Below are 26,060 nucleotides of genomic sequence, written 5' to 3'. Positions count from 1 at the left end.
GAAACTCTAGAACTTAACTCCAAAAACTGTCTCATGACTTATGGTATATAAAGCAAAAAGGAGTCAGTGCATGTTGTTTTTGGTATTTCAAGTTTGGTTTTAAACTCTAAAATAAAAAATAATAAATAAGTAATTTCTCATATGGAGAAACACAAAGTTTATTTAGTGAGGAGCATTCCCAAGCCTGACTTGTTTTTTGTAGATCACATTAGTAGAAAGAAAATAGATTATGAGTTATTTTTCATTGTAGACTGCAAAATAAAAGTTTTTTTTTTAAACAAAAATAAAAATCAAAGAACAGTTGTTTCTTTAAAATACCAAAACATGCACTAGAGCCAATGGTGCAGGAGATACCACAAAACTAGGGCGACGGCTGCTCACCAATGGCTCGACACCAACAGTCTACTTTAACACTTCCTCTCTACATGCATAATTATCTGCACGTTTCTAACTTATCTGCTACCATTTCATTATATAAAACCCTTTTAGTTGTCCTGTTTGTTTCTATATCAAATATGGAATTGATCAACAGCTGTGCACCAGTCCTACCTGAACCAACTGAGCATGTGGCCAGCATGACCACCGTGCCGACAGTTGTGACACCAGGTAAACCAGTTGTGGAACTGAGCAAGTTTGTTCTCCCTTGTCAAGTCCACTTTCTCATCTGACTTCCCCGTTCCTGCCAGACAAGATTTATCCATGTCAGTATGTCAGACATCAATCAATGCTGCGATGAGTGCAATAAGGAGGCTAAATTGCCTCCTACAAGTCCAGGGAGTGTCTTTAAATGGTGGTCAAAGTTAAGTAAAGGTGCTCTAAGATATGCAGTGGTGTTAAAAAATGTTGGGCCCATTCATGATTTCATATAAACCCAAAATAATTTTTTTTTAAATGAAGGTTTTATCATTGAGAGAAAACTAAATTCTACCCTACATGTCCTTGTGTAAAAAAGTGCCCCCTAAACCTAATGACTGGTCGGGCCTTAATTAGCAGCAACAACTGCAAAGGGTTTGCGATAACTCGCAAGGAGTCTTTTACAGCACTGTGGAGTAATTTTGGCCCACTCATCTTCAGACTTATACTTGATGTATGTGCCTGTTAAGTTTATTTTATTGTTACTGGTGGAACCAATAACAACAACATTGCTATCACAGAACTATATAACAAATGTAGTGTTTACTGTGTTTTTCTGAGGATATAGATTTGAGATATGGTCATGAATGATTGAAATATTGTGTCTGTAAACAATAAGGGCTTTATTTTGTTATGCAGGCAAGGATTCTACTGGAAACTTCATTGAATTCTGGAAACAGGAAACAGGATTTTCTTCCTGATGAGGGATACAGCGAACCACTGGAAAACTGCTGATTGTTTCGATCATCAGAGAGAGAAATCACTAATTTTTCTTCTTTGCACAAGTTCATCAGTGTGGTACGGTTTGAAATGACATCCTGATGTTGACTTACTACAAATAGGGTGCACCCAGAAGAACAACAGACAAAGAAACTTGAATAAACTCTCTGACTACAATATACTTCAAACTTAGAGGATCCAACTGACAAAACTGTAGGACTTGACTGAAACTACTGTGCAGAACTACAGTGGGTAAAATAAGTATTAAACACATCACAATTTTTCATAGTAAACACATTTCTAAAGGTGCTATTGAAAATTTTCACCAGGTGTTGGTAACAACCCAAGTAATCCATACATAGACCTACTGGATGCGTGGCGATTCTGGCACAAACGGGCAGAATGTGATATCCATAGAGGAAAGCTGGACCCCAGCTCTAAACCATTAGCTCAGGTAATGAACTTTGTCTGGCTTCACACTTTTCTCTGGACATACACTAGTAGAGTTAATTATACTCTGGGTAGAGTTAATCCATTATAATTAACTCTCAGTCCATAAATAGTTGTTGTCAAAACCGAGTGTAAAAAGGAGGTGTCACTAAATCAAACCTCTAGGTGTAAATGTTTAAATATTAACTCTGAACTTCTTACTCTAAACTCTGATCCTGTATTTAACACTTCAAGTGTAGGATTATATAAGTCTTATACTGACACCTTTTAAGCGTTATGGGGTAACGCTTGTGTAGTTAAGAAATAGTCCTCTGAGAGAGTTAATTGTTAACACTACATAAAAGTGTTAAAAAAAAAAGCTAACACTGGTTGGTGATAGGCAGTGTGTTAAATTTAACTACAAGAAGAGCCAAATTTACAGTAACTTAGTGTCAAGGTACCAACATTGAAAAAGTGTTAAATTAACACTCTGAGGTGTGGACCCATATAGACACTTTAAAAGTGTTAAGATCAACTCTTACAGTGTTAATTTGGGTATGCTGATTTTACTGTGTAGTAAATTTGATGTACTTTGGTTTTAAGAAGTTTTTCAACTTACGGTAACATTTGTGAAACTGCATCTAACCAACTTTATATGTCTTATACAGCGGGTAAAATAAGTATTGAACACATCACAATTTTTCATAGTAAACATATTTCTAAAGATACTATTGTATTGTACTATACACTATACTAAACTACTATTGACATGAAATTTTCACCAGAGGCCTGTATCACGAAGTGAGCTCAACTTTTCCGGCTTTACTCCAACTTATCCAGCTGAACCTATCCAGAACAGTGACGATTTGGATAAGCGGCATCACGACGCTGGTTATCAACTCGCTAACTCAATCCAGATTTGTCTTGTAGTGAATCGGTGAACGCGCACATATAAGGGCAGGTTCAGAGGCAGCAGACTAATCACAATCATGAGCGCTGATCTGCCAGCAAAAAGGACAGCATACGTCTCCTACGAGGAGCAAAGACTGATTCTACTCAAATATGAAAAAGAAAAGGTAAATCTCACCCGAAATCTCGAAAAGCAAAACACCGCAGCTACATCGAAGAGACGTCCTAAGGCATGGTAAAGGATTGCAGATTGCACAAATTTCACATCAGTGGCTCAATTAGTTTAGATTTAACCAAACCGACCAAACCCAATCACTGCGCTGCATAGATGAATCGCGAGTATGACAATTATTCTCATTCCCCCAGGTGTAACCCTTCTGGAGTAAAAAGAACGTGGAAGCAGATAAAAACCAAGCACAAAAATATAATTTCATCTGGGGAGTTGGATTTCTTAATTCATAATGTTACATGGGCTACAATAAAGATGGAAGCTGATGCCACAATTACATCATCTCAATACATCAAGTTGTTGGCCTGAATGAAATGATACTGATTCTGAGCTGTATTTGAGCTTAGCGGGAACAAATGGCTAAAAAAAAACTCTTCTTTGTGTGTGGAAGATGGGTTCACGCCAGAACGCTCTTCTCGTGATTTGGGCTCCAATCTCAATCGGGTCTTCAATGAAAGGGCACACGATTCTTTCCCGAACAGCTCATTGGCCAGTGGGTGGAGCCTTTTATCTGATTCAGATAAATCCTGAAAGTTACCCTGACCCGAAGCAGGTTTGCCATTCAGAGTACGTTACCATGGTAACGTAGCTTGATAACAATTAATCCAGTTTTGTGATACCGGAAACCCAGGATTAACCCTTAAATTACCTCGCTAAACCCGTAATCCTGCTTTGTGATACAGGCCTCAGGTGTTGGTAACAACCCATGTAATCCATACATAAAAAGAAACCAAAACAAATAAGTTCAGAAATTATGTGTAATACTGTGAAATAACAGAGGGAAAAAGTATTGAACACATGCAGAAAGGGAGGTAGAAAAAGGCATGGAAAGCCAAGGCACAAGCTGAAATCTATCAGTGATTAGAAAGCCATCCTGCCCCTTGCAAATGAATATCAGCTGGTTCAGTCCAAACTGATGGCCTATAAAAAGGTGTGTCATTACCAAGTTATCACATAAGGAACATCTCACAATGGGTAAAAGTAAAGAACTCTCTCAAGACCTTGGCAACCTTATTGTTGCAAAACATTCTGATGGCATTGGTTACAGAAGGATTTCTGAACTTCTGAACGTTCCAGTGAGCACTATTGCGGCCATAATCCAGAAGTGTAAAGAACCATCATTCGTTCATAATCCAGCCATGACCAGGTACTCCCCGCAGGATTGCTGACAGAGGAGTGAAAAGAATTATCAGAAGAGTTGTCCAAGAGCCAAGGACCACTTGTGGAGAGCTTCAGAAAGACCTGGAATTAGCAGGTACAATTGTTTCAAAGAAAACAATAAGCAATGCACTCAACAGCCGTGGCTGTATGCACGCTCACCACGCAGGATTCAATTTCTGAAGAAAAAGCATGTTGAAGCTTGTTTCAAGTTTGCTGCACGGCAGTTGGACAAGCCTGTAAAATACTGGGAGAACATAGTCTGGTCAGATGAGAGCAAAATTTAACTCTTTAGATGCCATAACACACACCATGTTTGGAGGACAAAATGCACTGCACATCACCCCAAAAACAACAAACTGACGGTGAAGTTTGGAGGTGGGAACATCATGGTGTGGGGCTGTGTTTCTGCATATGGTACTGGAAAACTTCATATAATTGGAGGGAGGATGAATTGAAAAATGTACCGAGACATTCTTGAGAAAAATCTACTGCCATCTACCAGAATGATGAAGATGAAACGAGGGTGGACATTTCAGCAAGATAATGATCCCAAACACATAGCCCAAGAACCTCTCAACTGGCTTGTGACTAGTTTCTCCATACAGGAGGCGTCTTGAACCTGTCATTACCAACAAAGGCTTTTGTACAAAGTATTAAATATCAGTAAGCGTGTTCAATACTTTTCCCTGTCTCATTTCACATTATTTCACATAATTTAATTTCTGAACTTATTTGTTTTGGTTTCTTTCTTTGTACTACAGTACTGCCTGAGAGGAGAGCAGTTGATACGCTGCTGTTTTTACTATGATAATTATGACAGTTTGTTGTCAATTTTACTTTAAAGAGATTAATTTATATCCTTTAAATTAATCTTTTCAACTTGCATGTCACAAATTGCCTTAAAAATAAAGAGCCAGCGTTTTTGGACAGAGTTTGTATGTTTTTCACTCTTTAAGCACTGGTTCAGGCACCGTTTAAGCGGCAATGGTACCCATCCCTATTGTTGGTATAAGGTTCTTCTGAAATGTGGTGTTACTTTTACGCCAGATGTAATGGGACAAACCTTCCAAAAAGTTCAACGCATGTCTCGTCAGTCGACAGATTGGACCACAGTGTCCAGTGTCTATTTAAATTACAAACATGCAAAAAGAAAAAATGAACCAGGGGTCAACACTTTTTCACACCACTGTATGTCTGTACCTGGAAGCATAACTCAAACATTGCTACAATTTACCTGGGCAATTGGAAACAGGTGTGCCCATGTTCATGAGGCATAAAGCACAGCGTGGCAGTGGTTTCCTGCAGCCAGGGCAGCTAGTGACTTTTGACTTGGTGGGTGAGCCACTGACACCGTACTGGCTGAAGCCACGACCCTGGTGAGGTACTGCTGAGCAGCTGTAGGAAATGGACTTCCCACAGAAGTTGCAGCTCACAAATACCTGCCAAGAACAAACACAACAACAAACACAAACATGAAGGTAACACCACAGGCACATGGTCACCAGCTGTTCAAATTCTTAGGGGAAAGTGTGATTAGAAGCATTAGATAATGCACCAATAATGTAAAAATGCTTTACTGAGATTACTGGAATGTGATTTGTATTTGAGAAAAAGAGAACCATCATATCAAAAAGCTGCCTTTCTTCATGTGACCGCAGACATTCAGGAGCCAGGTAAGGGGAGAGAATAAAAAAAAGAGTCTGACACAGAGTGGTCAACACGGCAACAGAAAAGGTTTTGGCTGGACATAACAGAACTTAACTGCATCACTAATTATTATTTTTTAAATAGTTTTTTTTTTTTTTTTTTTTTACCTCAACTGGTTTGATTGAGATCATATCTTTTGGTAAACAGAGCTTGACCAGGAGATTATTCCATTACATTTTATTAGTATGGAGATTCAATTTCAGCTCACACTTTTGTCCTAGACTCTCAGATTACTGGGAATCTATATTTGATGCTCTATCCAAGATATTTAAAAGAATAATAAACCCGAATTTCACAGCCTTGTTTGGTATTTATTCCTAGAGCACATTCTGATCACATTGCTTTTGTCACCCTCAATTTTACTAAATTGAAAACAGGCTACCCGCCCTCCTACAAATAGTGGGTCAGCAAGTGGGTCAGCAAAGTTAGAAAAGATTCAACGTCCAAATGACAATTTTAATTTTAGCAGGATATGGCAACCTTTTATTGCATATCTGCTCAAACAGTTATGAGGTTTTGGAGGTGGAAAAATGTCCTTGTATCTCTGTATATGAGCGGTTACATTTTCAACTGTGAAATCCAATAAAGTGGGGGAAACAAGCAAACTCACACGTGAGTTCAATTACTCTCGCCACACCCAGGCCTGATTACTGTCACACCTGTTCTCAATCAAGAAATCCCTTAATTAGGACCTGGCTGACAAAGTGAAATAGACTAAATCATCTTCAAAAGCTAGACATCATCTACCAAGTATTTATAGGTGTGTACCACCTCCACAGAGTCTCCTTTGATGAGGACACTCTCAGGGTGTGGTCTGGTTCTCCTAAAGTCTAAAAGGCTATAAAACCACATCTAAAGTTTTGGGACTCAAACCACAGTGAGAGTAATAATCCAATGACTCCACCATAAGAAAGAGACTGGTTCAAGTTCCAAGACAACTGACGAGGAAAAAAAAATAGAACTTACACAAATATATACATATACAAATATATGTGTGTACACACACGTGTACACACACGTCTACACGTGTACACACACACACACACACACACACACACACACACACACACACACACACACACACACACACACACACACACACACACGACAAGCCTTTATTCATCCCACAGTGGGGAAATTCTCGTTAACAGCAGCATGATGTTGAATGTTAACATTTAACATTCAACATCACAAACAGTGCACACATGGGTGGACTAAAGAATAGCATATAAAAATATCAAAAAATATATGAAAGCTACATTACAACAAACAAGGGAGTGTTCAAGTAAAGAAGTGGGTATGCTTATAAATATAAATGTACGTATATATTCACACATCTCCCGTTGGCAGGGAGATGCAAACAGTGCAAAAAACGTCAGGTATACAAGGCATAAATTAAATATAGGTATATGTATATGTAGTTAAGTTAAGATCGAGAAAAGTATTGCACAAGTATATGTAAGAGATATTGCACATTAAGTGAGACATTGCACATATGTAGTTGGGGGTCTACTGGGAGCAGACCTGGTTGTAGAGTCCGACAGCAGAGGGGAGGAAGTACCTGCTGTACCGCTCCTTTTCGCAACGTGGGTGAAGAAGCCTGGCGCTGAAGGAGCTTTCCAGGGCTCTGTCAGTGTCATGCAGGGGGTGGGAGGTGTTGTCCATGACTGATGACAGCAGATGGAGTCGGCTTTGACCCTTCCTGTATAGTGCCTGAGTGTTGTCAGTCCAGTCCAAGTTCTTGTTTAGGTGAACACCCAGGTACCTGTAAGAGTCCACTATCTCAATGTCCGTTCCCTGGGTGTTCACCGGTGGTGGGGGAGTGGCTTTGCTCCAGTGGAAGTCCACAACCAGCTCTTTGGTTTTTCCCCACATACATCCGGGCAATGGCACCAAGCCAAAGTTCTGGTTCAGTTAAGTTCACATATACACATAAATATACATATATACCCCATATATACACATATACAGTCCTGCTCACCATTATTGGCACCCATGAAGTTTAAGTACATAATGTGGAATATCTTCTGAAAAAAATTAATCGTGTGAAACATTTTTTTTTCTATAGAGAACTCGTGTTTAATGCAGAAGAGCAAATGATAAACAACAATTTAAAACAATAAACAATGGGAGGAAAAAATTGAAAAACTAAAAGCTTTCTGTGTCACTGGTATTGGGACCCTTTTCTGTAAATCAGTATGGAAACACATTGTAACTCACCTGTGGTAAATCACAAATGAGAATCACCTGTGAGAAATTGTCTGTGCCCATGTGACATAAATTAGCCAATGAATGATGACTTCAGTGTTTTAAAAAGCCATCTGTTATCCCCTGTTCCTTTGTCACAATGGTGAAGACAAAGGAGCTGTCTGAGGACAATATAAGTGTGATAATTAGCAAACACAAGATCTCCAAAGGGTATAAAGCCATCTCCAAAGACCTTGGTATCCCTGTTTCAACAGTGCGTAATGTTTGCCAAGCATGGAACTGTCAAGAACCTCCCTAGACGTGGGGGGAAGAGAAAAATTGATGACAGAAGTCTTCGAAGGTTGGTGCGAATGGTGGAAAAAACACCACGTCAAACATTTACAGACCTGAAGGCCAACCTGGAACAGTCAGGGGTCATCGTTTCAACAATTACCATACGCCACACATTAAACCAAACAGGGCTTCATGGGCGAAGGCCAAGGAAGACACCATTGCTGAAGAAAAGACATAAAAAGGAACAACTAATCTTTGCCAAAGAGCACCTAGACAAACCACAATCCTTCTGGGAAAATGTTCTGTGACAGATGAAACAAAAATAGAGCTTTTTGGCAATGTACACCAACAGTTTGTTTACAGACGGCGCAATGAAGCCTACAAGGAAAAGAACACCCTACCATCAGTTAAGCATGGTGGAGGATGCATGATGCTGTGGGGCTGCTTTGCTGCATCTGGTACTGGAGGCCTTGACCGTATCACAGAACTCGTGAAATCAGAGAATTATCAAGAGACTTTAGAGCAAAATGTCCTACCCAGTGTGAGAAAACTTGGTTTGAGTCGAAGATCACGGGTTCTCCAACACAAAGACCCAAAACACACCCAAAAGCACACAGGAACGGTTGAAGGGGAAAAAATGGATGGTTTTAAAATGGCCAGCAATGAGTCCTGATCTCAATCCAATTGAAAATCTTTGGTATGAGCTGAAATCTGCCATTGGTGAAAAGAAACCTGCAAATGTTCAAGAGCTTGAACCATATGCAAAGAAAGAGTGGGAGAAAATACCAGCTGAGAAGTGCAAGAAGCTTATAGATGGCTACAAGAAACTTCTTGAGGCTGTCATCACTGCCAAAGGGTGTGCAACCAAATATTAAAGAGGGGTGCCATTATTGCTGCACATGCTGTTTTTTCAGTTTCTTCTTTGAAATAACAATGTGTAAGTTGAAAAAACTATTTTCTTTGTTAAATTACTTTGGACTTCCAATTAAAAGATCCTGATTATATAAATTTGGTACATTTCCATTTATTTCTGAAGATATTGACTGACAATAATGGTGAGCAGGACTGTATATACACACACACACGCACATACATATACTAGGGGTGCACGATAATTATCGGCCCGATATCAGGGCATTATGACATCACTCCGATAAGCCTGATGGTGACTTATCAGCCCGATAAAATATAATATATATTTTTGTCAGCACTGCGGTGTGAGTCGTCGCTTTAATTAGGCGCTCCCTCTACTACATGAGACCTGCATGGCCTTCAGTGAATGCTGCATTCAAGTGGTGCCAGTATAATCGTAAAAGTAACATTCTGACTGAACAAATGCATTACTCCCTCTTGTCGGAAAACATAATTTTGGTAGTGACTGACTGATATCAACGTCTTATCCACAGTATTTTCCTCATTGCTCTACATGTTGCACATAAATCATAGAAAAATTAACATAAAAAGGTCAGGGAAATGACTCGCAAACCGGGAAAGGAGAATTTCCGTCACCACATGAATGCATTTGTAAATATACATGATGGCAGCGGTAGTGTGGGAGTTTTTTCAAGTTTCAGAGGAAGACAGTTCGGTGGCTGAGTGCTTACAATGTTTAAAGAAAATACCACGGGGAGGGAAGAAATAGCACCAGCTCCAATACGTCGAACCTGAGAAGTCAGGTAAAACACAACCACTGATTTGACGGCGAGTTACAAGGACGCCACCGCCGCTAAAGACGATAGCAAGCCAGCCGTAAAGAAGCCATCTGGACTTACACCTAGTGGTGAGGCTTTCGAGAAGTCTGAGAAAATTTCCCAGAGATGACACAAGGGCTAAAGCTATTGGAGATTTAATCATGGACATGATGGCGCTGGACAACCAGCCTTTCATTCTCGTTGAAGACAGGGGCTTTTCTCGGCACGATTCACCAGGCTTTTGAAGCTATGCTACAGAGATGGAATATTAAGAAAGAGATGGTGCATGTCGTTGTACAAGATAATGCACGTAATATGACAAAGGCAATTAATGAGTGTGGTGTTGCTAACCTGGGCTGCATGGCCCACTCTTGCTGTGACCGAGGCTGTGTTAAGTCAAAGAGCGGTGTCTGACTGTATTGCCATCAGGCGCAAGATTGTTGGGCATTTCAGTCACTCTCAAGTGGCGTCCGCTGCCCTGGGGGAGTTACAAGGACAGCTGCAAGTGCCACAAACATGACACCAACAAGATAGCCACACAATGGAATAGCAAGTTTTACATGCTTAAGAGTCTAGTGGCACAGAAACAAGCTATTGCAGCATACGCAGTTGAACACAATTTGCCTGCAACACTCAGCTCCCACCAATGGACCCTGGTTGAAAACATGCTGACCATCCTCAGTCCGTGTGAACAGCTGATGAGAAACATCAGCAAGGCCAACACCACAACTGCAGACGTGATCCCATCCATCCAAGTATTGACGCGCCTGAGCAAACTGTTCCAACAGACCAGATTGAAAACATTAAAGGAAACTCTGGTAAAAGCAGTGCAATCACGTTTTGGTCACATTGAGGAAAAGGCCCTGTACTACATGGCAACAATACTGGACCCAAGGTACAATTTCCCTCACTTCTTTTTCCAAGTGTACTTCTTGTTACTCGCTTCTGAGGACGTGGTGGAGTCCTGGGTACAGCGGACCATTTTAAAAGGCGCATATTTTTTTTGAGCAGCGTCTGTCTCCAGGCATCCGCGACAGCGCCACACGCACAACAAAGTACTATCATAACGTAGTATTTCCTGTTTTGTTTTGTTCATTATTGTTAGATTTAGTGTATACGTGTGAGACAGACACATGTATTGGACATTTATGAAAATACGGAAGAAATCGCGTCCTGTATCGATATGTTCGATATGGAACGCAACATTTAATTGCAAAATAAAGGACGATTACGTATTTTACGGGACAGGTGGCAACCCTAGTTGTTATTACCTATACGTTATATTTTGATTATTAGATATAATACCATGAGCAGACTAAAGTAAATAGATGCTGTGATCTCACGAGACGGGTGAGGTTTTGAATTGTTACATGGCGGCATAACGCTGCACGATTAAACCGATTAAATCAAGACTTTATAGGATAACATCAACAGAGATCCGCGGACTCCACTCGCAATCGAAGAGGCTAAATTAAAACATTGTAATACCGCCAGAGTGGAGGCCCTAGAAAACTTTATCGACGAGTACTACCTGCGGTGCGTCATGGAGCCTTCTGACAATCCGGCCAAGAGAAAGAAAGCTGACTCCTCCACGGACACAAGCGATCTAATAACAGCTGAGGTATCAGTACTTGATTCTATTAATAAAAAATAGATCTGCTAAGCCTTATGCACCAGGAGATCAAGGATCTCAAGTCAAGCTTAGAATTTTCGTACGATCAGATCGCTAATCTTCAAAGAGATAACGCCGAGCTGCGAGCGGACGTCACCTCCATTTCAGTTGAGGTAAACCAGCTCAAAAAGGAAAATAAACAACTGAAAGAGACTGTCCTGGACATACAGTTAAGGAGTATGCGGGACAACCTAATTTTCTCAGGGATCTCAGAGAGCTCCCCGGACAATCCAGAGGCCCTGATTAAAAAATTCATGACCACCGCTCTCAAGCTGCCAACGGAGACGGTGAATAACATCTCCTTTCACCGCGTCCACCGGCTCGGAGCCCGAGGAGGAAACCGTCCGCGTCCCATCATTGCTAAATTTGAACATTTTCAACAGAAGGTACTTGTGAAGAGCAAAGGACGCGAACTCAAAGGTACCACTTTCGGAATTAACGACCAGTTCCCGAAAGAAATCAACGAGAGGCGTAAAGTGCTGTACCCGATCCTCAAGGATCATCGGCAGAGAGGAAAGAGGGCCGCACTTACAGTGGACAAACTTTACATCGACGGTCAGCTGTTCCGGGATGCAAACATCACCCCCTGGCTCTACTGACGGATAAGTATTAAGAAAAATAAGCCATGTATATTTGTTATTTGTATGTATATTATAAAGGTGTACATTTGTATATAGAAATAGAAATACTAAGAATAGGGAAAAAAAAAAAAAAAAAAAAACATAAAAGAAAAACCTCACAAAACGTTAATGTATGTCACTCCTCTTACCTTCTCACTCACCTCATACATCCCCCCCTGCTATTCTTCTTTCTTTCTTCTCCTTCTGTCCATGTCTCCCTGCCCTCCACACCTACCTCCACTCACCCCCTCACCCCCCCACATATCTCCGACACAATAATTTCCTTTCTCGTGGTGCTAATGTTATTAAGTTAACAATCCATTTTCCAGGAACTGATGCTATTGTTGATATGTCTGTATGACATTGTTTGTACCAGGTATAATCAAGTATTCCAACACTCACCTCCTGATTTCTCTCCATTGTCTGTATATCCTTTCATGCTGACAGCAGCAGACGACCCCGTAAAGACGTACAAAATCCTCTACCAACACAACATACAAAGAAGGACTGAATGCTCTCAATCTCAATGTCACAGTTAACTGTTGTCTCTTGGAATGTGCATGGCATTCGCTCGCAGGCAAAAAAAATTAAAATTATGGATTATATCTCCAAATTACAAGCCGATATCTTTCTCATTCAAGAAACTCACCTACAAGATTCAGAAAAAAAATCTCTTATAGATCCAAATTTTAACCAAGTTTTCTCTTTCTGCTTCAACAGTAGACAAAGAGGAGTCTCGATTTTGGTCCATAAGAGACTCGTGTTTACCTTAAACAAATTGATAACAGACACAGAAGGTCGATACATCATCATTCAATCATCAATCTTTAATAAATTATACACAATTGCTAATATTTATGCCCCGAATAACGATGATCCGGCCTTCTTTCACAAAGTCTTTTCGCAATTATCTGACATAGCCGTCACACCCTTTACAATTATTGGAGGGGACTTTAACACAGTCTTGAATCCCTCTCTAGATCGGTCCCATAACTCGACACACATAAAAAAATCACAATCAGCCAAAGTCCTCAAAGAATACATGGATGAGTTTGGACTTGGCGATGGTTGGAGAATCAAAAACCCGACAAAGAGGGAATACACTTTCTTTTCCCCAGTACACCACTCCTTTTCTAGAATTGACTTTTTTCTGACAAACAATTTTATTGTACAAAGAATTAACACCAGTATACACCCTATCATAATCAGTGATCATGCACCGGTGTCCCTCCACCTTCAAATAGAACTCTCCCTAAAACCATCACCCACATGGCGCCTTAACACCTCATTACTGAGAGACCCTGAATTTGACTCATTAATAAGGAGGGAATGGAAGGGGTTTTTGGAAATAAATGACTCTCCAAATTTATCCCCATCTCTGATTTGGGAAACCGGGAAAGCCGTAATCAGAGGCAAAATTATATCTTACTCCTCTTACAAGAAAAAACGGGACCAACAAGCAGAAAAAAACATCGAGGATAAGATTAAAGAAATAACAGAACAATACACCGCAAACCCAAATGAACAATTATGGACCCAACTACAAAATGCGAAACTACAATTAGAAAATATCTTGACCAAAAAAACAGAATTCGTACTTCAACAACTTAGATACCAAAATTTTGAGCATAGCAATAAATCAGGCAAATTTCTTGCGAATCAACTCCAACGCAACAGAGAAAAATGTCTTATAAATGCAATTCAGGACTCAAGTGGCAAACACACTCAATCACCACAGGAAATTAATCAAATCTTTTACAGCTTCTATGAAAAATTATATTCAACAACTACCAACCCGAATCCTGACGACATTCAGGCCTTCCTCAAAAAACTCAATCTACCCCAACTGACGGCAGAACAAAGAAACATATTGGATTCACCACTGACCATGGAAGAACTATTAACAGCTTTAGAAAACATGCCTATGGGCAAAGCTCCTGGGCCGGATGGTTTCCCTGCCGAATTTATGAAACAGTTCTGGTCAGATCTGGCCCCCTTGTTCCTAAGGACTGTTACAGAAATTAAAAACACAGGTTGCATAAGATCCCAAATGAATACTGCTGCAATTAAATTACTTTTAAAACCTGATAAAGACCCAACACTCCCTTCCAGCTATCGCCCTCTGTCATTGATTAATACAGACATCAAAATTATTTCCAAAGCACTAGCATCTAGACTAGAGAAAGTAATTTCATCAATAATTCGCAATGACCAAACAGGTTTCATCAAAGGCCGACAATCTACAAATAATGTTAGATGGCTCCTTAACCTGATCAGCATGTCCCAGCGTAGAAATACAGAAGCCATTGTTTTATCACTGGACGCTGAGAAAGCCTTTGATAAAGTTAACTGGGCTTTCCTCTTTGCCACCCTTCAAAATTTCGGCTTTGGAGAGTCATTTATCCACTGGGTTGCTGCACTGTATAATTCACCTAAGGCCACAGTCACCACCAATGGTATTACATCACAAAGCTTCACCTTACAGAGGGGAACCAGACAAGGATGCCCCCTGTCTCCCCTACTGTTTGCTGTATTTATTGAACCGCTCGCATCAGCAATACGTCAGAACTCCAGTATCCATCCACTCATCCATCTCTGAACACAAGATCAATCTATATGCTGACGATGTTTTACTTTACTTGCAACAACCTCAGAGATCATTACAGGAAGCTTATAATTGTATTTCAAAATTTTCAGCCCTCTCTGACTACTCAATCAACTGGTCCAAATCAACAATACTACCAATAACAGACAAAGCATGGGATCCTGCAGACCATAAACCCCAACTACCCTTTTCCATAGGAAATATCAAATACTTGGGCATAAACATCTCACCTAAATTGTCAGAGTTAGTGCAACTGAACTTTGATCCACTTCTGGATAAAATCTGTGATGACCTGAAGCGCTGGACCAATCTTCCTATCTCTCTGATGGGACGCATAGCAACAGTTAAAATGAAAATTTTGCCACAAATTAATTACTTATTCTCCATGATCCCATTCAAACCCACAGCAAAATGGTTCCAGAACCTAGATTCTGCAGTCACCAAATTTTACTCCAAAAACAAACAGACAAAAATTAGCCTCACCACCCTTCAAAAAAATAAATCAGAAGGAGGACTTGATGCACCGAACTTTACAATCTACTACCTGGCAAATCAGCTACAACACATCACCAAATGGATAAACCCAGAGGCAGATTACAATTCGTGGTTAGAAATAGAACAGGCCGACTGCCTCAACATATGCATTTCGGACCTGCCCTTCATTACAATCACCCTTAAGCGTCATAACTGCTTCCAAAACCCCATTATTGCCGCCACCCTGTCGGCTTGGTGGAAGAGTCTAGAGACCACAGGATCCCTGCTGGAACCCTGTGGGTTCTCCCCAATTTGGCACAACCCTGACTTTGTGAATAACAAAGTCCCTCTTCACCTCAGCACTTGGAAGCATAAAGGAATAACCCACCTCCATCACCTCTTCCAGGGGAACTTACTTATGAATCACAGAGATTTATTTGATACGTTTGAAATAAGAAATGGAAACTTCCTCCAATACCTACAGGTGACCAAGACAATCAGAAAGAAAATCCCAGTGCTCCAGAACTGCATACAGCCACCACAATTCGTCACCAACATTAAAAAACTCACACCGAAAAAGAAGAAAACCCTCTCTTTAATATATAAGCTGCTATCAACCACACATTTAATACATGTACCAATATCAAAATGGGAAGCCGATCTTTCCCTGTCTACAGACTTTGATTTCTGGACTCAGATCTGCCAAAATATATTTAAAATGACCAAAAACTCAAATTTACAGCTGATCCAGTTTAAAGTACTCCACAGACCACACACAACTCAATACAAGATGTATAGAATGGGCTTCTCCCAATCCGACAAATGTACGCAATGCACCCAAAACTATTCAGATTCTTATTTCCACGCTCTCTGGCTCTGTTCTCCGGTACAGCACTTCTGGTCACTTGTAACACAGAAACTCGCCTTAATTTTGGACTGCAGAATCCCATTAACCCCTAACTTGTGCCTCATTGGTGACCTGGAAACAATCAGTCTTCCTCACCATCTATCACAATCTGTCCTTGTAGCTCTCACCATCGCCAAGAAAACAGTCCTTATGAACTGGAAGAACAAACAGTCACTAAACATTTCCTAGTGGTTGAACCTTCTTTCCGATTATATATCATTGGAGAAAATATCTGCTACCCGAAAAAATCAGTTGACTCTGCCAAAAAATGGTCTGTATTCTGCAACTCCCTCAACCTTAATTTACATCTAGACTTTGCCTGCTAGCTTTTGCCACTTCTGTTCCACTTACTGTAATGCTATAATAATATTTCTCTTACAGTGATGAATGTCGTTATGGAAAAGATTTTATTGCCCTCTTCATCCAGGTTCACTAAGGAGGATCCCCGGACCACAACACCTTGAGCATGCATTAGGGGTGCCCTACTCCTTCTCACCCCTGGGTTGACTTCCGGCCCTGAGCGGTTTACCCGGCTGGCCTCCCTCTCCCCCACGTGGGGTGGCGATGGAGACTTGCCTGGGGTTCCCTGTGGCTTCGGCGCTTGCTCACTTTCCTGGGGTCGTGGTGTATTGGTGGCCGACTCTCCCTGGATCTCCTGGTGGGCCTTGGCGGTCTGGGCTGGCGGGCTCCCTGTCCCCTCCTCTCCCTCCCCTCTGCAGCGCCCTCCTCCCTTCGCCCGGCTCCTCCTCCGGCCCCTCCTTCCTTCCGCTGGTGGCTGGGCCCTCGCTGGTCGTGGGGGGCCTTCCTGGGGTCCGGGGGGCCCCGTCGGTCGGGGCCACGCCCGGCGCCTTGGGGTCGGAGCCTGAGGGTGTGGGAGGCTGCCTGAGTACCACCCTGGGCGTGTCCGGTCGCTCCGTCGCGCTGGGGATGGGGGGGCTGTGGGGGGTGGGGTCTCCGTCCGTCTTGGGGGCACCCCTGCCACCCCGGGGGGTGGATGGGGGGGTAGCTGATGCCATTGCTCGGCTGGTCGGTGTTGGTTCTTCGGGGTTTCCTGGGGGTCTGTCGCATCCTGGTTGCTGTTCTGGGCTGGGGGCGGGGTCTGGTCGGGGGACTTCCTGAGTCCGGGGGGCCCTCGCCCCGTATGTGGGTCCCATGGGCAGCTGTTGCGCCTTGGCCCTGCTGCCGGGGACTTGGCCCTCACTTGCCTGCCTCCTAAATTGCACTCACCTCACACTCCACCTTACACTACGTCGCCCATTACAACCAAGGCTAGATACACCACACACACCCATCCCAAGTTTTTAATGCACCTCACCTTAGGGGTCCACCCAGGATCGGTCAGGGCAGGCTGCAGGACAGTAGTGTGCTGCAGTCCTCTGACCCACCTGACCCTCCTGTTTGCCCCCTGTCTTAATGCACCACACCACATCCAGGGTCACAGGGTCACGGTGTAGGGGCTTGCTTCCTCATCAGGGACTGAGGAAGCACAGTAATAGGGACACTGTCACTTTTCATTATCCATTGGCATGGCTTGGGGGGCCTGGTCCTCCGCTAGCAGGGGGATCTTGGGCTGGCGGTCTGTGGCCCCACGGCCGTTGGTAGGGGTATCTACCTAGGTTCTCTGGTGTCCTCTTGGCCTGGCTTTGTCTCCTGGTGCTGCGTGGCGACGGGTTCGTGGCGGCTTCCTTGGGTACCCGGTTGTTCCGGTATCGACTGGTTCGGTTGGTGGCTTGGTGCTTCCCCTCTCCCTTCGATGGGGGGCTGGGGTCTCTCCCTGGCGGGTGGGGGTTCTCTCTTCCCGTGGTCTCCCCGGCCCGGGTGCGCCAGGGGCATGGGGCCGGCTCCCTGGCCCCCCTGCTCAGATGGCCCGTCCTTGGTTGGGCGCTGGGCCGGTGCCCGTCTGTGGGGGCTTTGCTGGGCTCCTGGGGGAGTCCTCTCGGCTGGAGAGGTGTCCATGGCTGCCCTGCGGGCGGGGGGTGGGGTCTTTGGGGGGGGTGTTGGCGGCGGTGGGTGGACGGGCTGCGGTGGCTGGGGGGTGTGGGGGGTATGGGGGGCTGCTCTGGCCTGCACCGACTTGTGCTCGCTTGGTCGGTCTGGGGGTGTTGGTCATCGCTCGCCATCTGCGCTGGGGTGTGGCTTGCCCCGTGGCTACGGTGGTTCTCTGGTCCTGTCACCCATGCGCCCCACACTGGGGTGGAGGCTCTCGGGCGCTGGGGCTTCTGACCTGACTCTGGGCCCTGGTAATGGTGTAACTCATATTTAGGGAATGCCCACATGCATGTGTGTTGTCACCTGCCAGCCCGTGCTGGATCACATCAAAAGAATTGATGAGTCCCGGCTATTAAGGGCTGGATTATTGTTTTCACTCTATCACTACGTGCCCTATGGCAGACTTCTCTCCTTCCATTGGGACACCCTTACCCCCCTGGACTCTCTCATCTCTCCAGAGATGACTGTACCCAGTCATACTTGAGTGAGGTGACTTGGGAAGCACAGAACCCTGCACTCCACTAGTTCCTACTAGCACCACATGTATCTCCTCCACTGTCCATCCTTCTACATATTTTCTTTCCTTTGTTCCCCCCCTCTATCCACTGAGGTGTAGCACTGCCCTCCCTGCCACACAAGGTCACTACACTCAATAAAGATCAACAGGACAGTTCTCAGGGAGGGCTGGTGATGGTCACACTCACGCACTGAAGTAATAAAGCTTTCAGCTGCAAGAATATAACTGCATCAACCTCATATAATGTTGACACCCTGTGGTGTTCAACTATGCAGACAAAATAAAATAAAAAAAAAAAAAAAATAAAAAAAAAAAATAAAGTAAATACCATAAAACGAAAAAATTAATTCTGCGCAGTGGTATTTTCCATAACGTTGACAAGTTATGCTCCGAAAACACTGTTATAATGGTGAACAATTATGCAGAATGTGGATGAAATACGGTAAAGAGTAATTGTTAAGACTTACATGTGAAAGGTAATTTTACCATCTCCGATTCCTGACTCCACAAAGATGGCAGTGATGTAGGAACGCCGTTCAGCGTTCTATAGGGCGTCTACGTATTAATGTCTATGGCTACAGCCCTATCTCCTGCGGCTCCTGCGGCTAACCTACAGTTCCTCAGCCACCGTCCTAAACCGGCTCCCTCCACGGCCGTGTCATCTGATGACAGCCTACCGCTCATCAGAGCTAACAAAAAGATTACCTGTTCGAAGAAAATCTCCGGCTGGCTGTGCAGCTCAAAGATAACGAGCTCCTGCTGTCTCAGTTCATGGATCTGACCCACGAGCAATCCTGTAAGATCTCCTCGCTCTTTGCGGCATTCCACACGATCCTCTGTCCGCAGCTACCTGGCTGCTCACCGCCCTCTTCTCCAGCGGCAGCTTGGGCTCCCTCTGAAGCTGAGTGGATCACGGCTGGGGCTAAACCAAAGGTCCCACTGGTTTTCTGTTCCACTCCAAGCTGACCTACACCACTGCCTTGCTGGATGGAACTGGTCCGAGGTGCCAAAACAAAATCCCTGGCTCCTGGGTCAAAGTCATGCCTGGAGCTATCAAACCGCTGACCTTTGTCTGTTGCTGTTTCTGAGGCACTCCCAGCATCTGCTGTTGTCACTCCTCCCAAGCGAGTGCCGTCCGGGCCCCTGCTGTCACTCCACCCGTGACAAATGCTGACTGGGCGGCTGTCCGGTCTTTCGTGGCACAGGGAAAGTCCTCTTCCTTGTCCAGGTCCTCGACCTAGATCTCAATTCCGCCTTTGATACTGACCATTCCCTCCTGCCGAACCGGCTTGAGCACCAGGTCGGTATCCAAGGCAGCGCCCTCCAGTAGTTTGCCTCCTACCTTTTGAAATCAATATTTTTCCATTAACATTGGTAATCTCTACTCCTCATCTGCCCCAATCACGTGCGGTGTACCCCAGGGCTCCATCTTAGGCCCCATCCTATTTGCCCTATACTTGCTCCCCTTAGCTCCCCTAAGCACAACATCTCATATCATTGCTACGCTGATGATACGCAGTTATACCTCCCACTTGGACCTGGTCATAGTAATGACTCCACCTTGGAACTCAACCAAACAATGGATGGCAAATTACTACCTCCAACTGAATGACAGGAAGACAGAAGTGGTCTTTTTTGGTCCCCAAAACTTCTCTACAGGTCTCCTGTCGCCAAATCTTCACGCACAGGCTAGAAATCTTGGGGTGATCTTCGACCAACATTTAAAATTTAATAAACAAATAAATTCTGTGGTGAAAAGTTGTTTTTTCCAACTATGAAATATTGCCAAACTAAAATTGACCTTAAAACAGTTACCAACGCCTTGATTACCTATATATTAGATTATTGCAACTCATTTTACTTAGGTATCGGCCAGACATCTCTATCCTGCTTGCAGTTGGTCCAGAATTCTGCTGCCAGATTGCTAACAGGCACTAGGAGGAGAGAACATATAACACCAATACTAGTGTCCCTTCACTGGCTCCCTGTCAAATACAGGACAGAGTTTAAGGTTTCTTGTATTTGTTTTTCAAGCACTACATGGCCTAGCCCCCCATTACATCTGTGACCTACTCTCCCCACTCTCCAACCCAAGATCTCTTAGATCTTCAAGTCAGCTGCTCCTGACTGTCCCCCGGTCTAGGCTACAAAGAAAGGGTGATCGTGCCTTTGCCATAGCCGCCCCAAAGCTGTGGAACAGCTTACCCTTCACAATCAGATGCTCCTCCTCTGTAATCACCTTCAAGGTCAGTATTAAAACTTTTATGTTCTTTCAGGCCTTTAAGTGTCCTTAATTAGTCTCAGGTGTCTTCTCCCCCTCCCATCTGTGTGTCCTTTTGACCATGATTTTCCAGGCTGTGCCAGCCATGTTTTTTTTTGCTCTGCACTGGTTTGTAATTTGGGATCTTTGAATTGTACAGCACTAACGTTGGTTGTTTTTAAACGTGCTTTATAAATAAATGGATTTGATTTGATAACATTTGTACAAAAGCCTTTGTTGATAATGACAACTTCAAGATGCCTCTTGTGTAGAGAAACTAGTCGCATGCATTGCTCTGGTGTGATTTTTTCCGCAAACACTCTTTAAATCTCAAAGGTTCCGTGGGGCTCTTCTATGAACATCAAGTCAGGTGACTGAATGGGCCATTCTAGCAGCTTTATTTTCTTTCTCTGAAGCCACTTGAGAGTTTCCTTGGCTATGTTTGGGATCACTGTCTTGCTGACGTGTCCACTCTTGTTTCATCTTCATCATTCTGGTAGATGACAGCAGATTTTACTCAAGAATGTCTCAGTACATTTTCCAATTCATCCTCCCTTCAATTATATGAAGTTTGCCAGTACCATATGCAGAAAAACAGCCCCACACCATGATGTTCCCACCTCCAAACTTCACTGTCAGTATGGTGTTTTTGGGGTGATGTGCAGTGCAGTTTGTCCTCCAAACATGGTGTGTGTTATGGCATCCAAAGAGTTCAAATTTACTCTAATCTGACCAAACTATGTTCTCCCAGTATTTTACAGGCTTGTCCAACTGTTGAAACAAGCTTCAAAATTTTCCCCAGATATGACAAATTACAAATATGTTTACTATGAAAAGTTGTGATGTGTTCAATACTTATTTTACCCACTGTATAAGACAAATAAAGTTGGTTAGATGCAATTTCACAAATGTTACCATAAGTTAAAAAACTTCGTAAAACCAAAGTACATCAAATTTACTATGAAACAAAACAGAGAAAAGTGTGAAGCCAGACAAAGTTCATTACCTGAGCTAATGGTTTAGAGCTGGGGTCCAGCTTCCCTCTATGAATATCAAATTCTGCCCGTTTGTGCCAGAATCTCCACGCATCCAGTAGGTTGCGGTAGTTTTCGATCCAGCACTGGACTCGAGGGTCTTTTAACACTTCACCAGAGGAGCCCTGTTTGGAGAGATTCTAGAGTTTTACTCCACATTTTCACTTGAGTGTGGGTTCAGTGTCTTTACTTCTTCCTGCCCAGACTCTTCCAGTCAATTGTGGTGGTCAAATAAGAGGGAGTAGTTCTACACGTACAGACCTGTTGTGCAACTTGAGTGTCTTTTGTGTTACTTTATAGAAACAAGTGGACAAGAGTAAGCAACTCCAAAAAGGCCCGTGTCACATTGTTACAGCAGTGACCTTTTTGCAATCAACTATTTCTTTGTCACAGTCCAGTATTTAGCTCATTGAATAGGCTTTTTTTCTTAGATAGTAGTTACTACCTCCCTCAGGTATGATACACAGAGTTAAATGTTATTTTAATGAATTTAAGAATAATATTTATTTAACAATTGTAAACCTTTAGCTTTAGTCACATAGTCCAACAGACTGGATCCACAAGCTGCTCTACTTTCTAATCAGACTTGCTAATAGACAAAGAAATTCACACTTTGACTATTTTTATACCTTCAGCATACAGAAACTTGCAGTCTGAACATCTCCAGTTCGGTCCACATAGCTCTCCACAAGATCTACGCCGTCTTTAGTCAGCCCCGTCAGGAGGATGCCCTCCAGATTTCCTGCCTCCTTTAGTTCGTTACTCAGTTTGTCAATGTATCGTGGGAGCTGCAGCAAAACATTCAAGAAAGATACAAAACATCATACATCGCACATGTGTAGGTGTAACAGTAAAATATTGCTCAGCACAACTTAGTATTATCAGGGGACAGACTGCTGTTACCTGTGCATCACTGAGGAACATACAGGCAAAGGCTACTCGGTCTCGGACAGCCACGCTGCTCTCATACTGAAATAGAAACAATGAAAATTTAGTTTTGGTTGCAATTTTCTGGTACAGAAGGAAATGACTCCGGCTTCATCCCACTGTCTAAAGTGGTGTGAATGTCAATGTATTGTTGTGTCAAATTATTCCGAAATAGGAGACCCTTGTAAAACTTAGTCCTGGAAAGATGTTCAATTCAGCCTGAAGAAAACTTCTCTTTGGAGTCTCAAAAATCATCAGGAGTCAAAGTCCAGAGCATCAGAATGATCTTTATTGTCGGCAAAAAAGGACAGCAGCATCACAGGACAAAAAATTGTCACCACGGCCCCGCTCTGAGGTGCGAGGGCTACTGTCCTCATCTTTTATACCTTTGGGACGTCACAAGTGACACCCTTGTCCATCCCCTACATGGGGCACACCCTCACCAGCCCCTTATTTTAACCAATCATACCCTTAGAAATTGTCTTCATCACTGTTGATGAGCCACATGGCCTGGGATTCCAGGTGTGCCGCAAGGCCTTGGATGCCAGATGTGCCGCATGGCCTGGGAAGCCAGGTGAGTCATGTGGCCTTGGATGCCAGATGTGCCACATGGCTCTGGAGCACCGTGATCTACTCCAAATACCTTTTCTATTTTTTTTCCTCAGGTTCAAACACCTGCATTTATCAGTAGTTTTGGAATTTCCCTAGGCTCCCAGTTTCACAAGGTTACTCCCATTCATTTTACACCTTTATCTTCCAGTCCACTCTTTAGCTCAATTTCTTTGAAATAATCAAGTTTATTGCAAACAAGCCAAATTTTAAATAAAGTGTAATAAGTGCAACCATCTTCTACATACACACATACTCTTGTGAGGAATACAGTAGATATACTTTTGGTTCCAGTGCTCTCCCTTTGTGTTCTAGTAGCATATACCTGATGAAGGCCCATCACATCAAACATCATATTGTAATCAAACTAACGACACTAAGGTCATGCTCATCATTGTAATTCTACCATATTATTATAATCAAATATGATCAAACTAAAGGTATTATTATTCGATATATCATGATAATCAATACAGCCCATAAAGGCCTACTTCAATTGCACCTTGAAGACGTCATTGTACCATATCATCCCAATAGATCACTTCAATCTGAAAGTTAAGGCTTACTTGTGGTTCTTAGAATTTCAAAATGTATAATGGGAAATAAATAAAGCCTTCAGCTGTCACTCGCCTCTTGTGTGGAAACAGGTCATAGACTATATATATAATTATTAGTTTATTGAATTGCGACGATGCACATTAATCAACATTGATGAGTTAGTCATCAGTGTAAATGTGCTGGACTTGGCACAAATGCTAATTTTCAGCTGTAGTCCCGAGGTAGATACATAATACACACAGATAAGACTTTAAAAAAAATCATACAATAGACAATTACAGAACCAGACACAGATAGACAATGTCAAAACAAACCAAAAATGAACTATTCAGGCTATGTGAGTACATGTTTGTTTTGTTTTTAACCTGTGTTTGATATTTTTTTTAAAAAGTAGGTAGTTGTCGCAGTTTCGGATGTGTGGTGGTAGCTTGTTCCAGGAAAATGCAAAATGCTTTGAGAGACTCGTTAGCAAACACATTAAAGCTGCCATACCACCCTCACTAAACCAGCACCAGTTTGCTTACAGGAAAAACAGGTCAAGTGAGGATGCCATAGCCATTGTATTGCACATGCTGTTAGAACACCTGGAACACAGAAACACATATGCACGACTTCTCTTTGTCGATTACACTTCCGCTTTTAAAACAATCCTACCCAACAAGCTCCATTACAAACTACATAACCTCGGATTAAACACAATACTATGCAATTGGATCTTGGACTTTCTCACAAATCGCACACAGTGTGTTAGAGCTGGCCGACACACCTCCCCCACCTTGCCCATCAACACCAGCATGACTGCTGCTCCACACACTCTTCACACATGACTGCTGCTCCTACGCTCCAACCAACTACATTGTTAGTTTGCAGATGACAAAACTGTGCTTGGACTCATCACCCGAAATAATGAAACTGCATACAGAACAGAGGTTGAACAGATGGCGGCATGGTGCAGCACCAACAACCTGGCCCTCAACCCAACAAAAAAAAAGGAAATGATCATTGACTTCAACAAGACCAGACAGCTCAGTCACTCACTGCTCCTCATCATGAACGAGGAGGTAGAGATGATCTTGAATTTCAAGTTCCTGGGTGTGACCATGACAGAGGACTTGTCATGGGGGAAGAACACCACCTCTGCCATAGGGAAGGACCAGCAACGCCTCTTCCATCTCCGGAAGCTTGAGCAGGTAAATCTTCCCCTGAGACTACTGACCAACTTTTACCACTGTGTAAGGAAGAGTATGCTCACATAAGGACTACTGGTGTGATTCAGCAGCTGCACCAAGGTGGACAAGGAGAGCCTCCATAGGGTGGTCAAAGCTGCTAGGAGGATCACTGGGATTAGCCTCCCAGAGATCTCCACAGTCTTCACCTCCCAATGCCTGCAGTGTGTGAATAACATCCTCCAGGACCAGCACCATCCAGCACACCACCTCTTCCAGCGGCTGCCCTCTGGGAGAAGGTACCGGTCCATCAGGGCGAAAACTAGCAGACTGGCCAACAGCCTCTATCCTCAGGCAGTCAGGCTGTTGATAACCACCCTGATTGAGAAAACCTCTGATTTTCTCACGAAAAAAATGAATGGAATGAAGTGCTTTGGGAACCTGGGTTCATACGGACCACAGTATGTCTGTGCCCAGCTTTAGGACTCTACGGGCGGACACACTCCGTTGAGATTTACATCCCTATCTCAGCGGACAAGGAAACACCATTCGCCACGATCCATGCCACTGTTGCTTTGCAACTGGCCAACAACCGCGTCACCTTGGACAGTGTTTTGCCAACTACCTTTGTACATTTGTTCATAATATTAATTTTATAATTTTCTTTGATCACACTGTGTATTTATTTATTTGTTTTTACAAAATATTTATTTTTATATTATTTTATCATTTCAATGAACAAATCTGCTTTAGCTTTACAAA

The 26,060-nt window shown here is 43.0% G+C and overlaps 1 protein-coding gene across 4 annotated transcripts in view; it reads right to left on the bottom strand.

Moving 5' to 3' along the window:
* Window positions 1-530: 530 nt before the first annotated feature.
* mios (missing oocyte, meiosis regulator, homolog (Drosophila)) overlaps window positions 531-26,060 on the bottom strand; it is a 38,074-nt gene continuing 12,544 nt past the window's right edge. The window contains exons 7-11 of one of the 4 annotated variants that reach the window (XM_047599197.1): window positions 22,942-23,007; window positions 22,668-22,826; window positions 22,011-22,163; window positions 5,316-5,520; window positions 531-679 (exon numbers count right to left, since the gene is read on the bottom strand). In XM_047599197.1, coding sequence (XP_047455153.1) covers window positions 546-679; window positions 5,316-5,520; window positions 22,011-22,163; window positions 22,668-22,826; window positions 22,942-23,007 — 717 coding nt within the window. In that variant the 3' untranslated portion in view covers window positions 531-545. Of the gene's footprint in view, window positions 680-5,315; window positions 5,521-7,349; window positions 8,491-19,449; window positions 20,087-22,010; window positions 22,164-22,667; window positions 22,827-22,941; window positions 23,008-26,060 lie in introns of those variants that run through there. The other 3 variants (XR_007113714.1, XR_007113713.1, XM_047599198.1) reach the window with 3 other exon arrangements.

Source organism: Mugil cephalus, chromosome 11, assembly GCF_022458985.1.
Source record: "Mugil cephalus isolate CIBA_MC_2020 chromosome 11, CIBA_Mcephalus_1.1, whole genome shotgun sequence".
In the NCBI taxonomy this organism is placed as follows: domain Eukaryota; kingdom Metazoa; phylum Chordata; class Actinopteri; order Mugiliformes; family Mugilidae; genus Mugil; species Mugil cephalus.
This window is presented reverse-complemented; position numbering and strand designations above follow the sequence as displayed.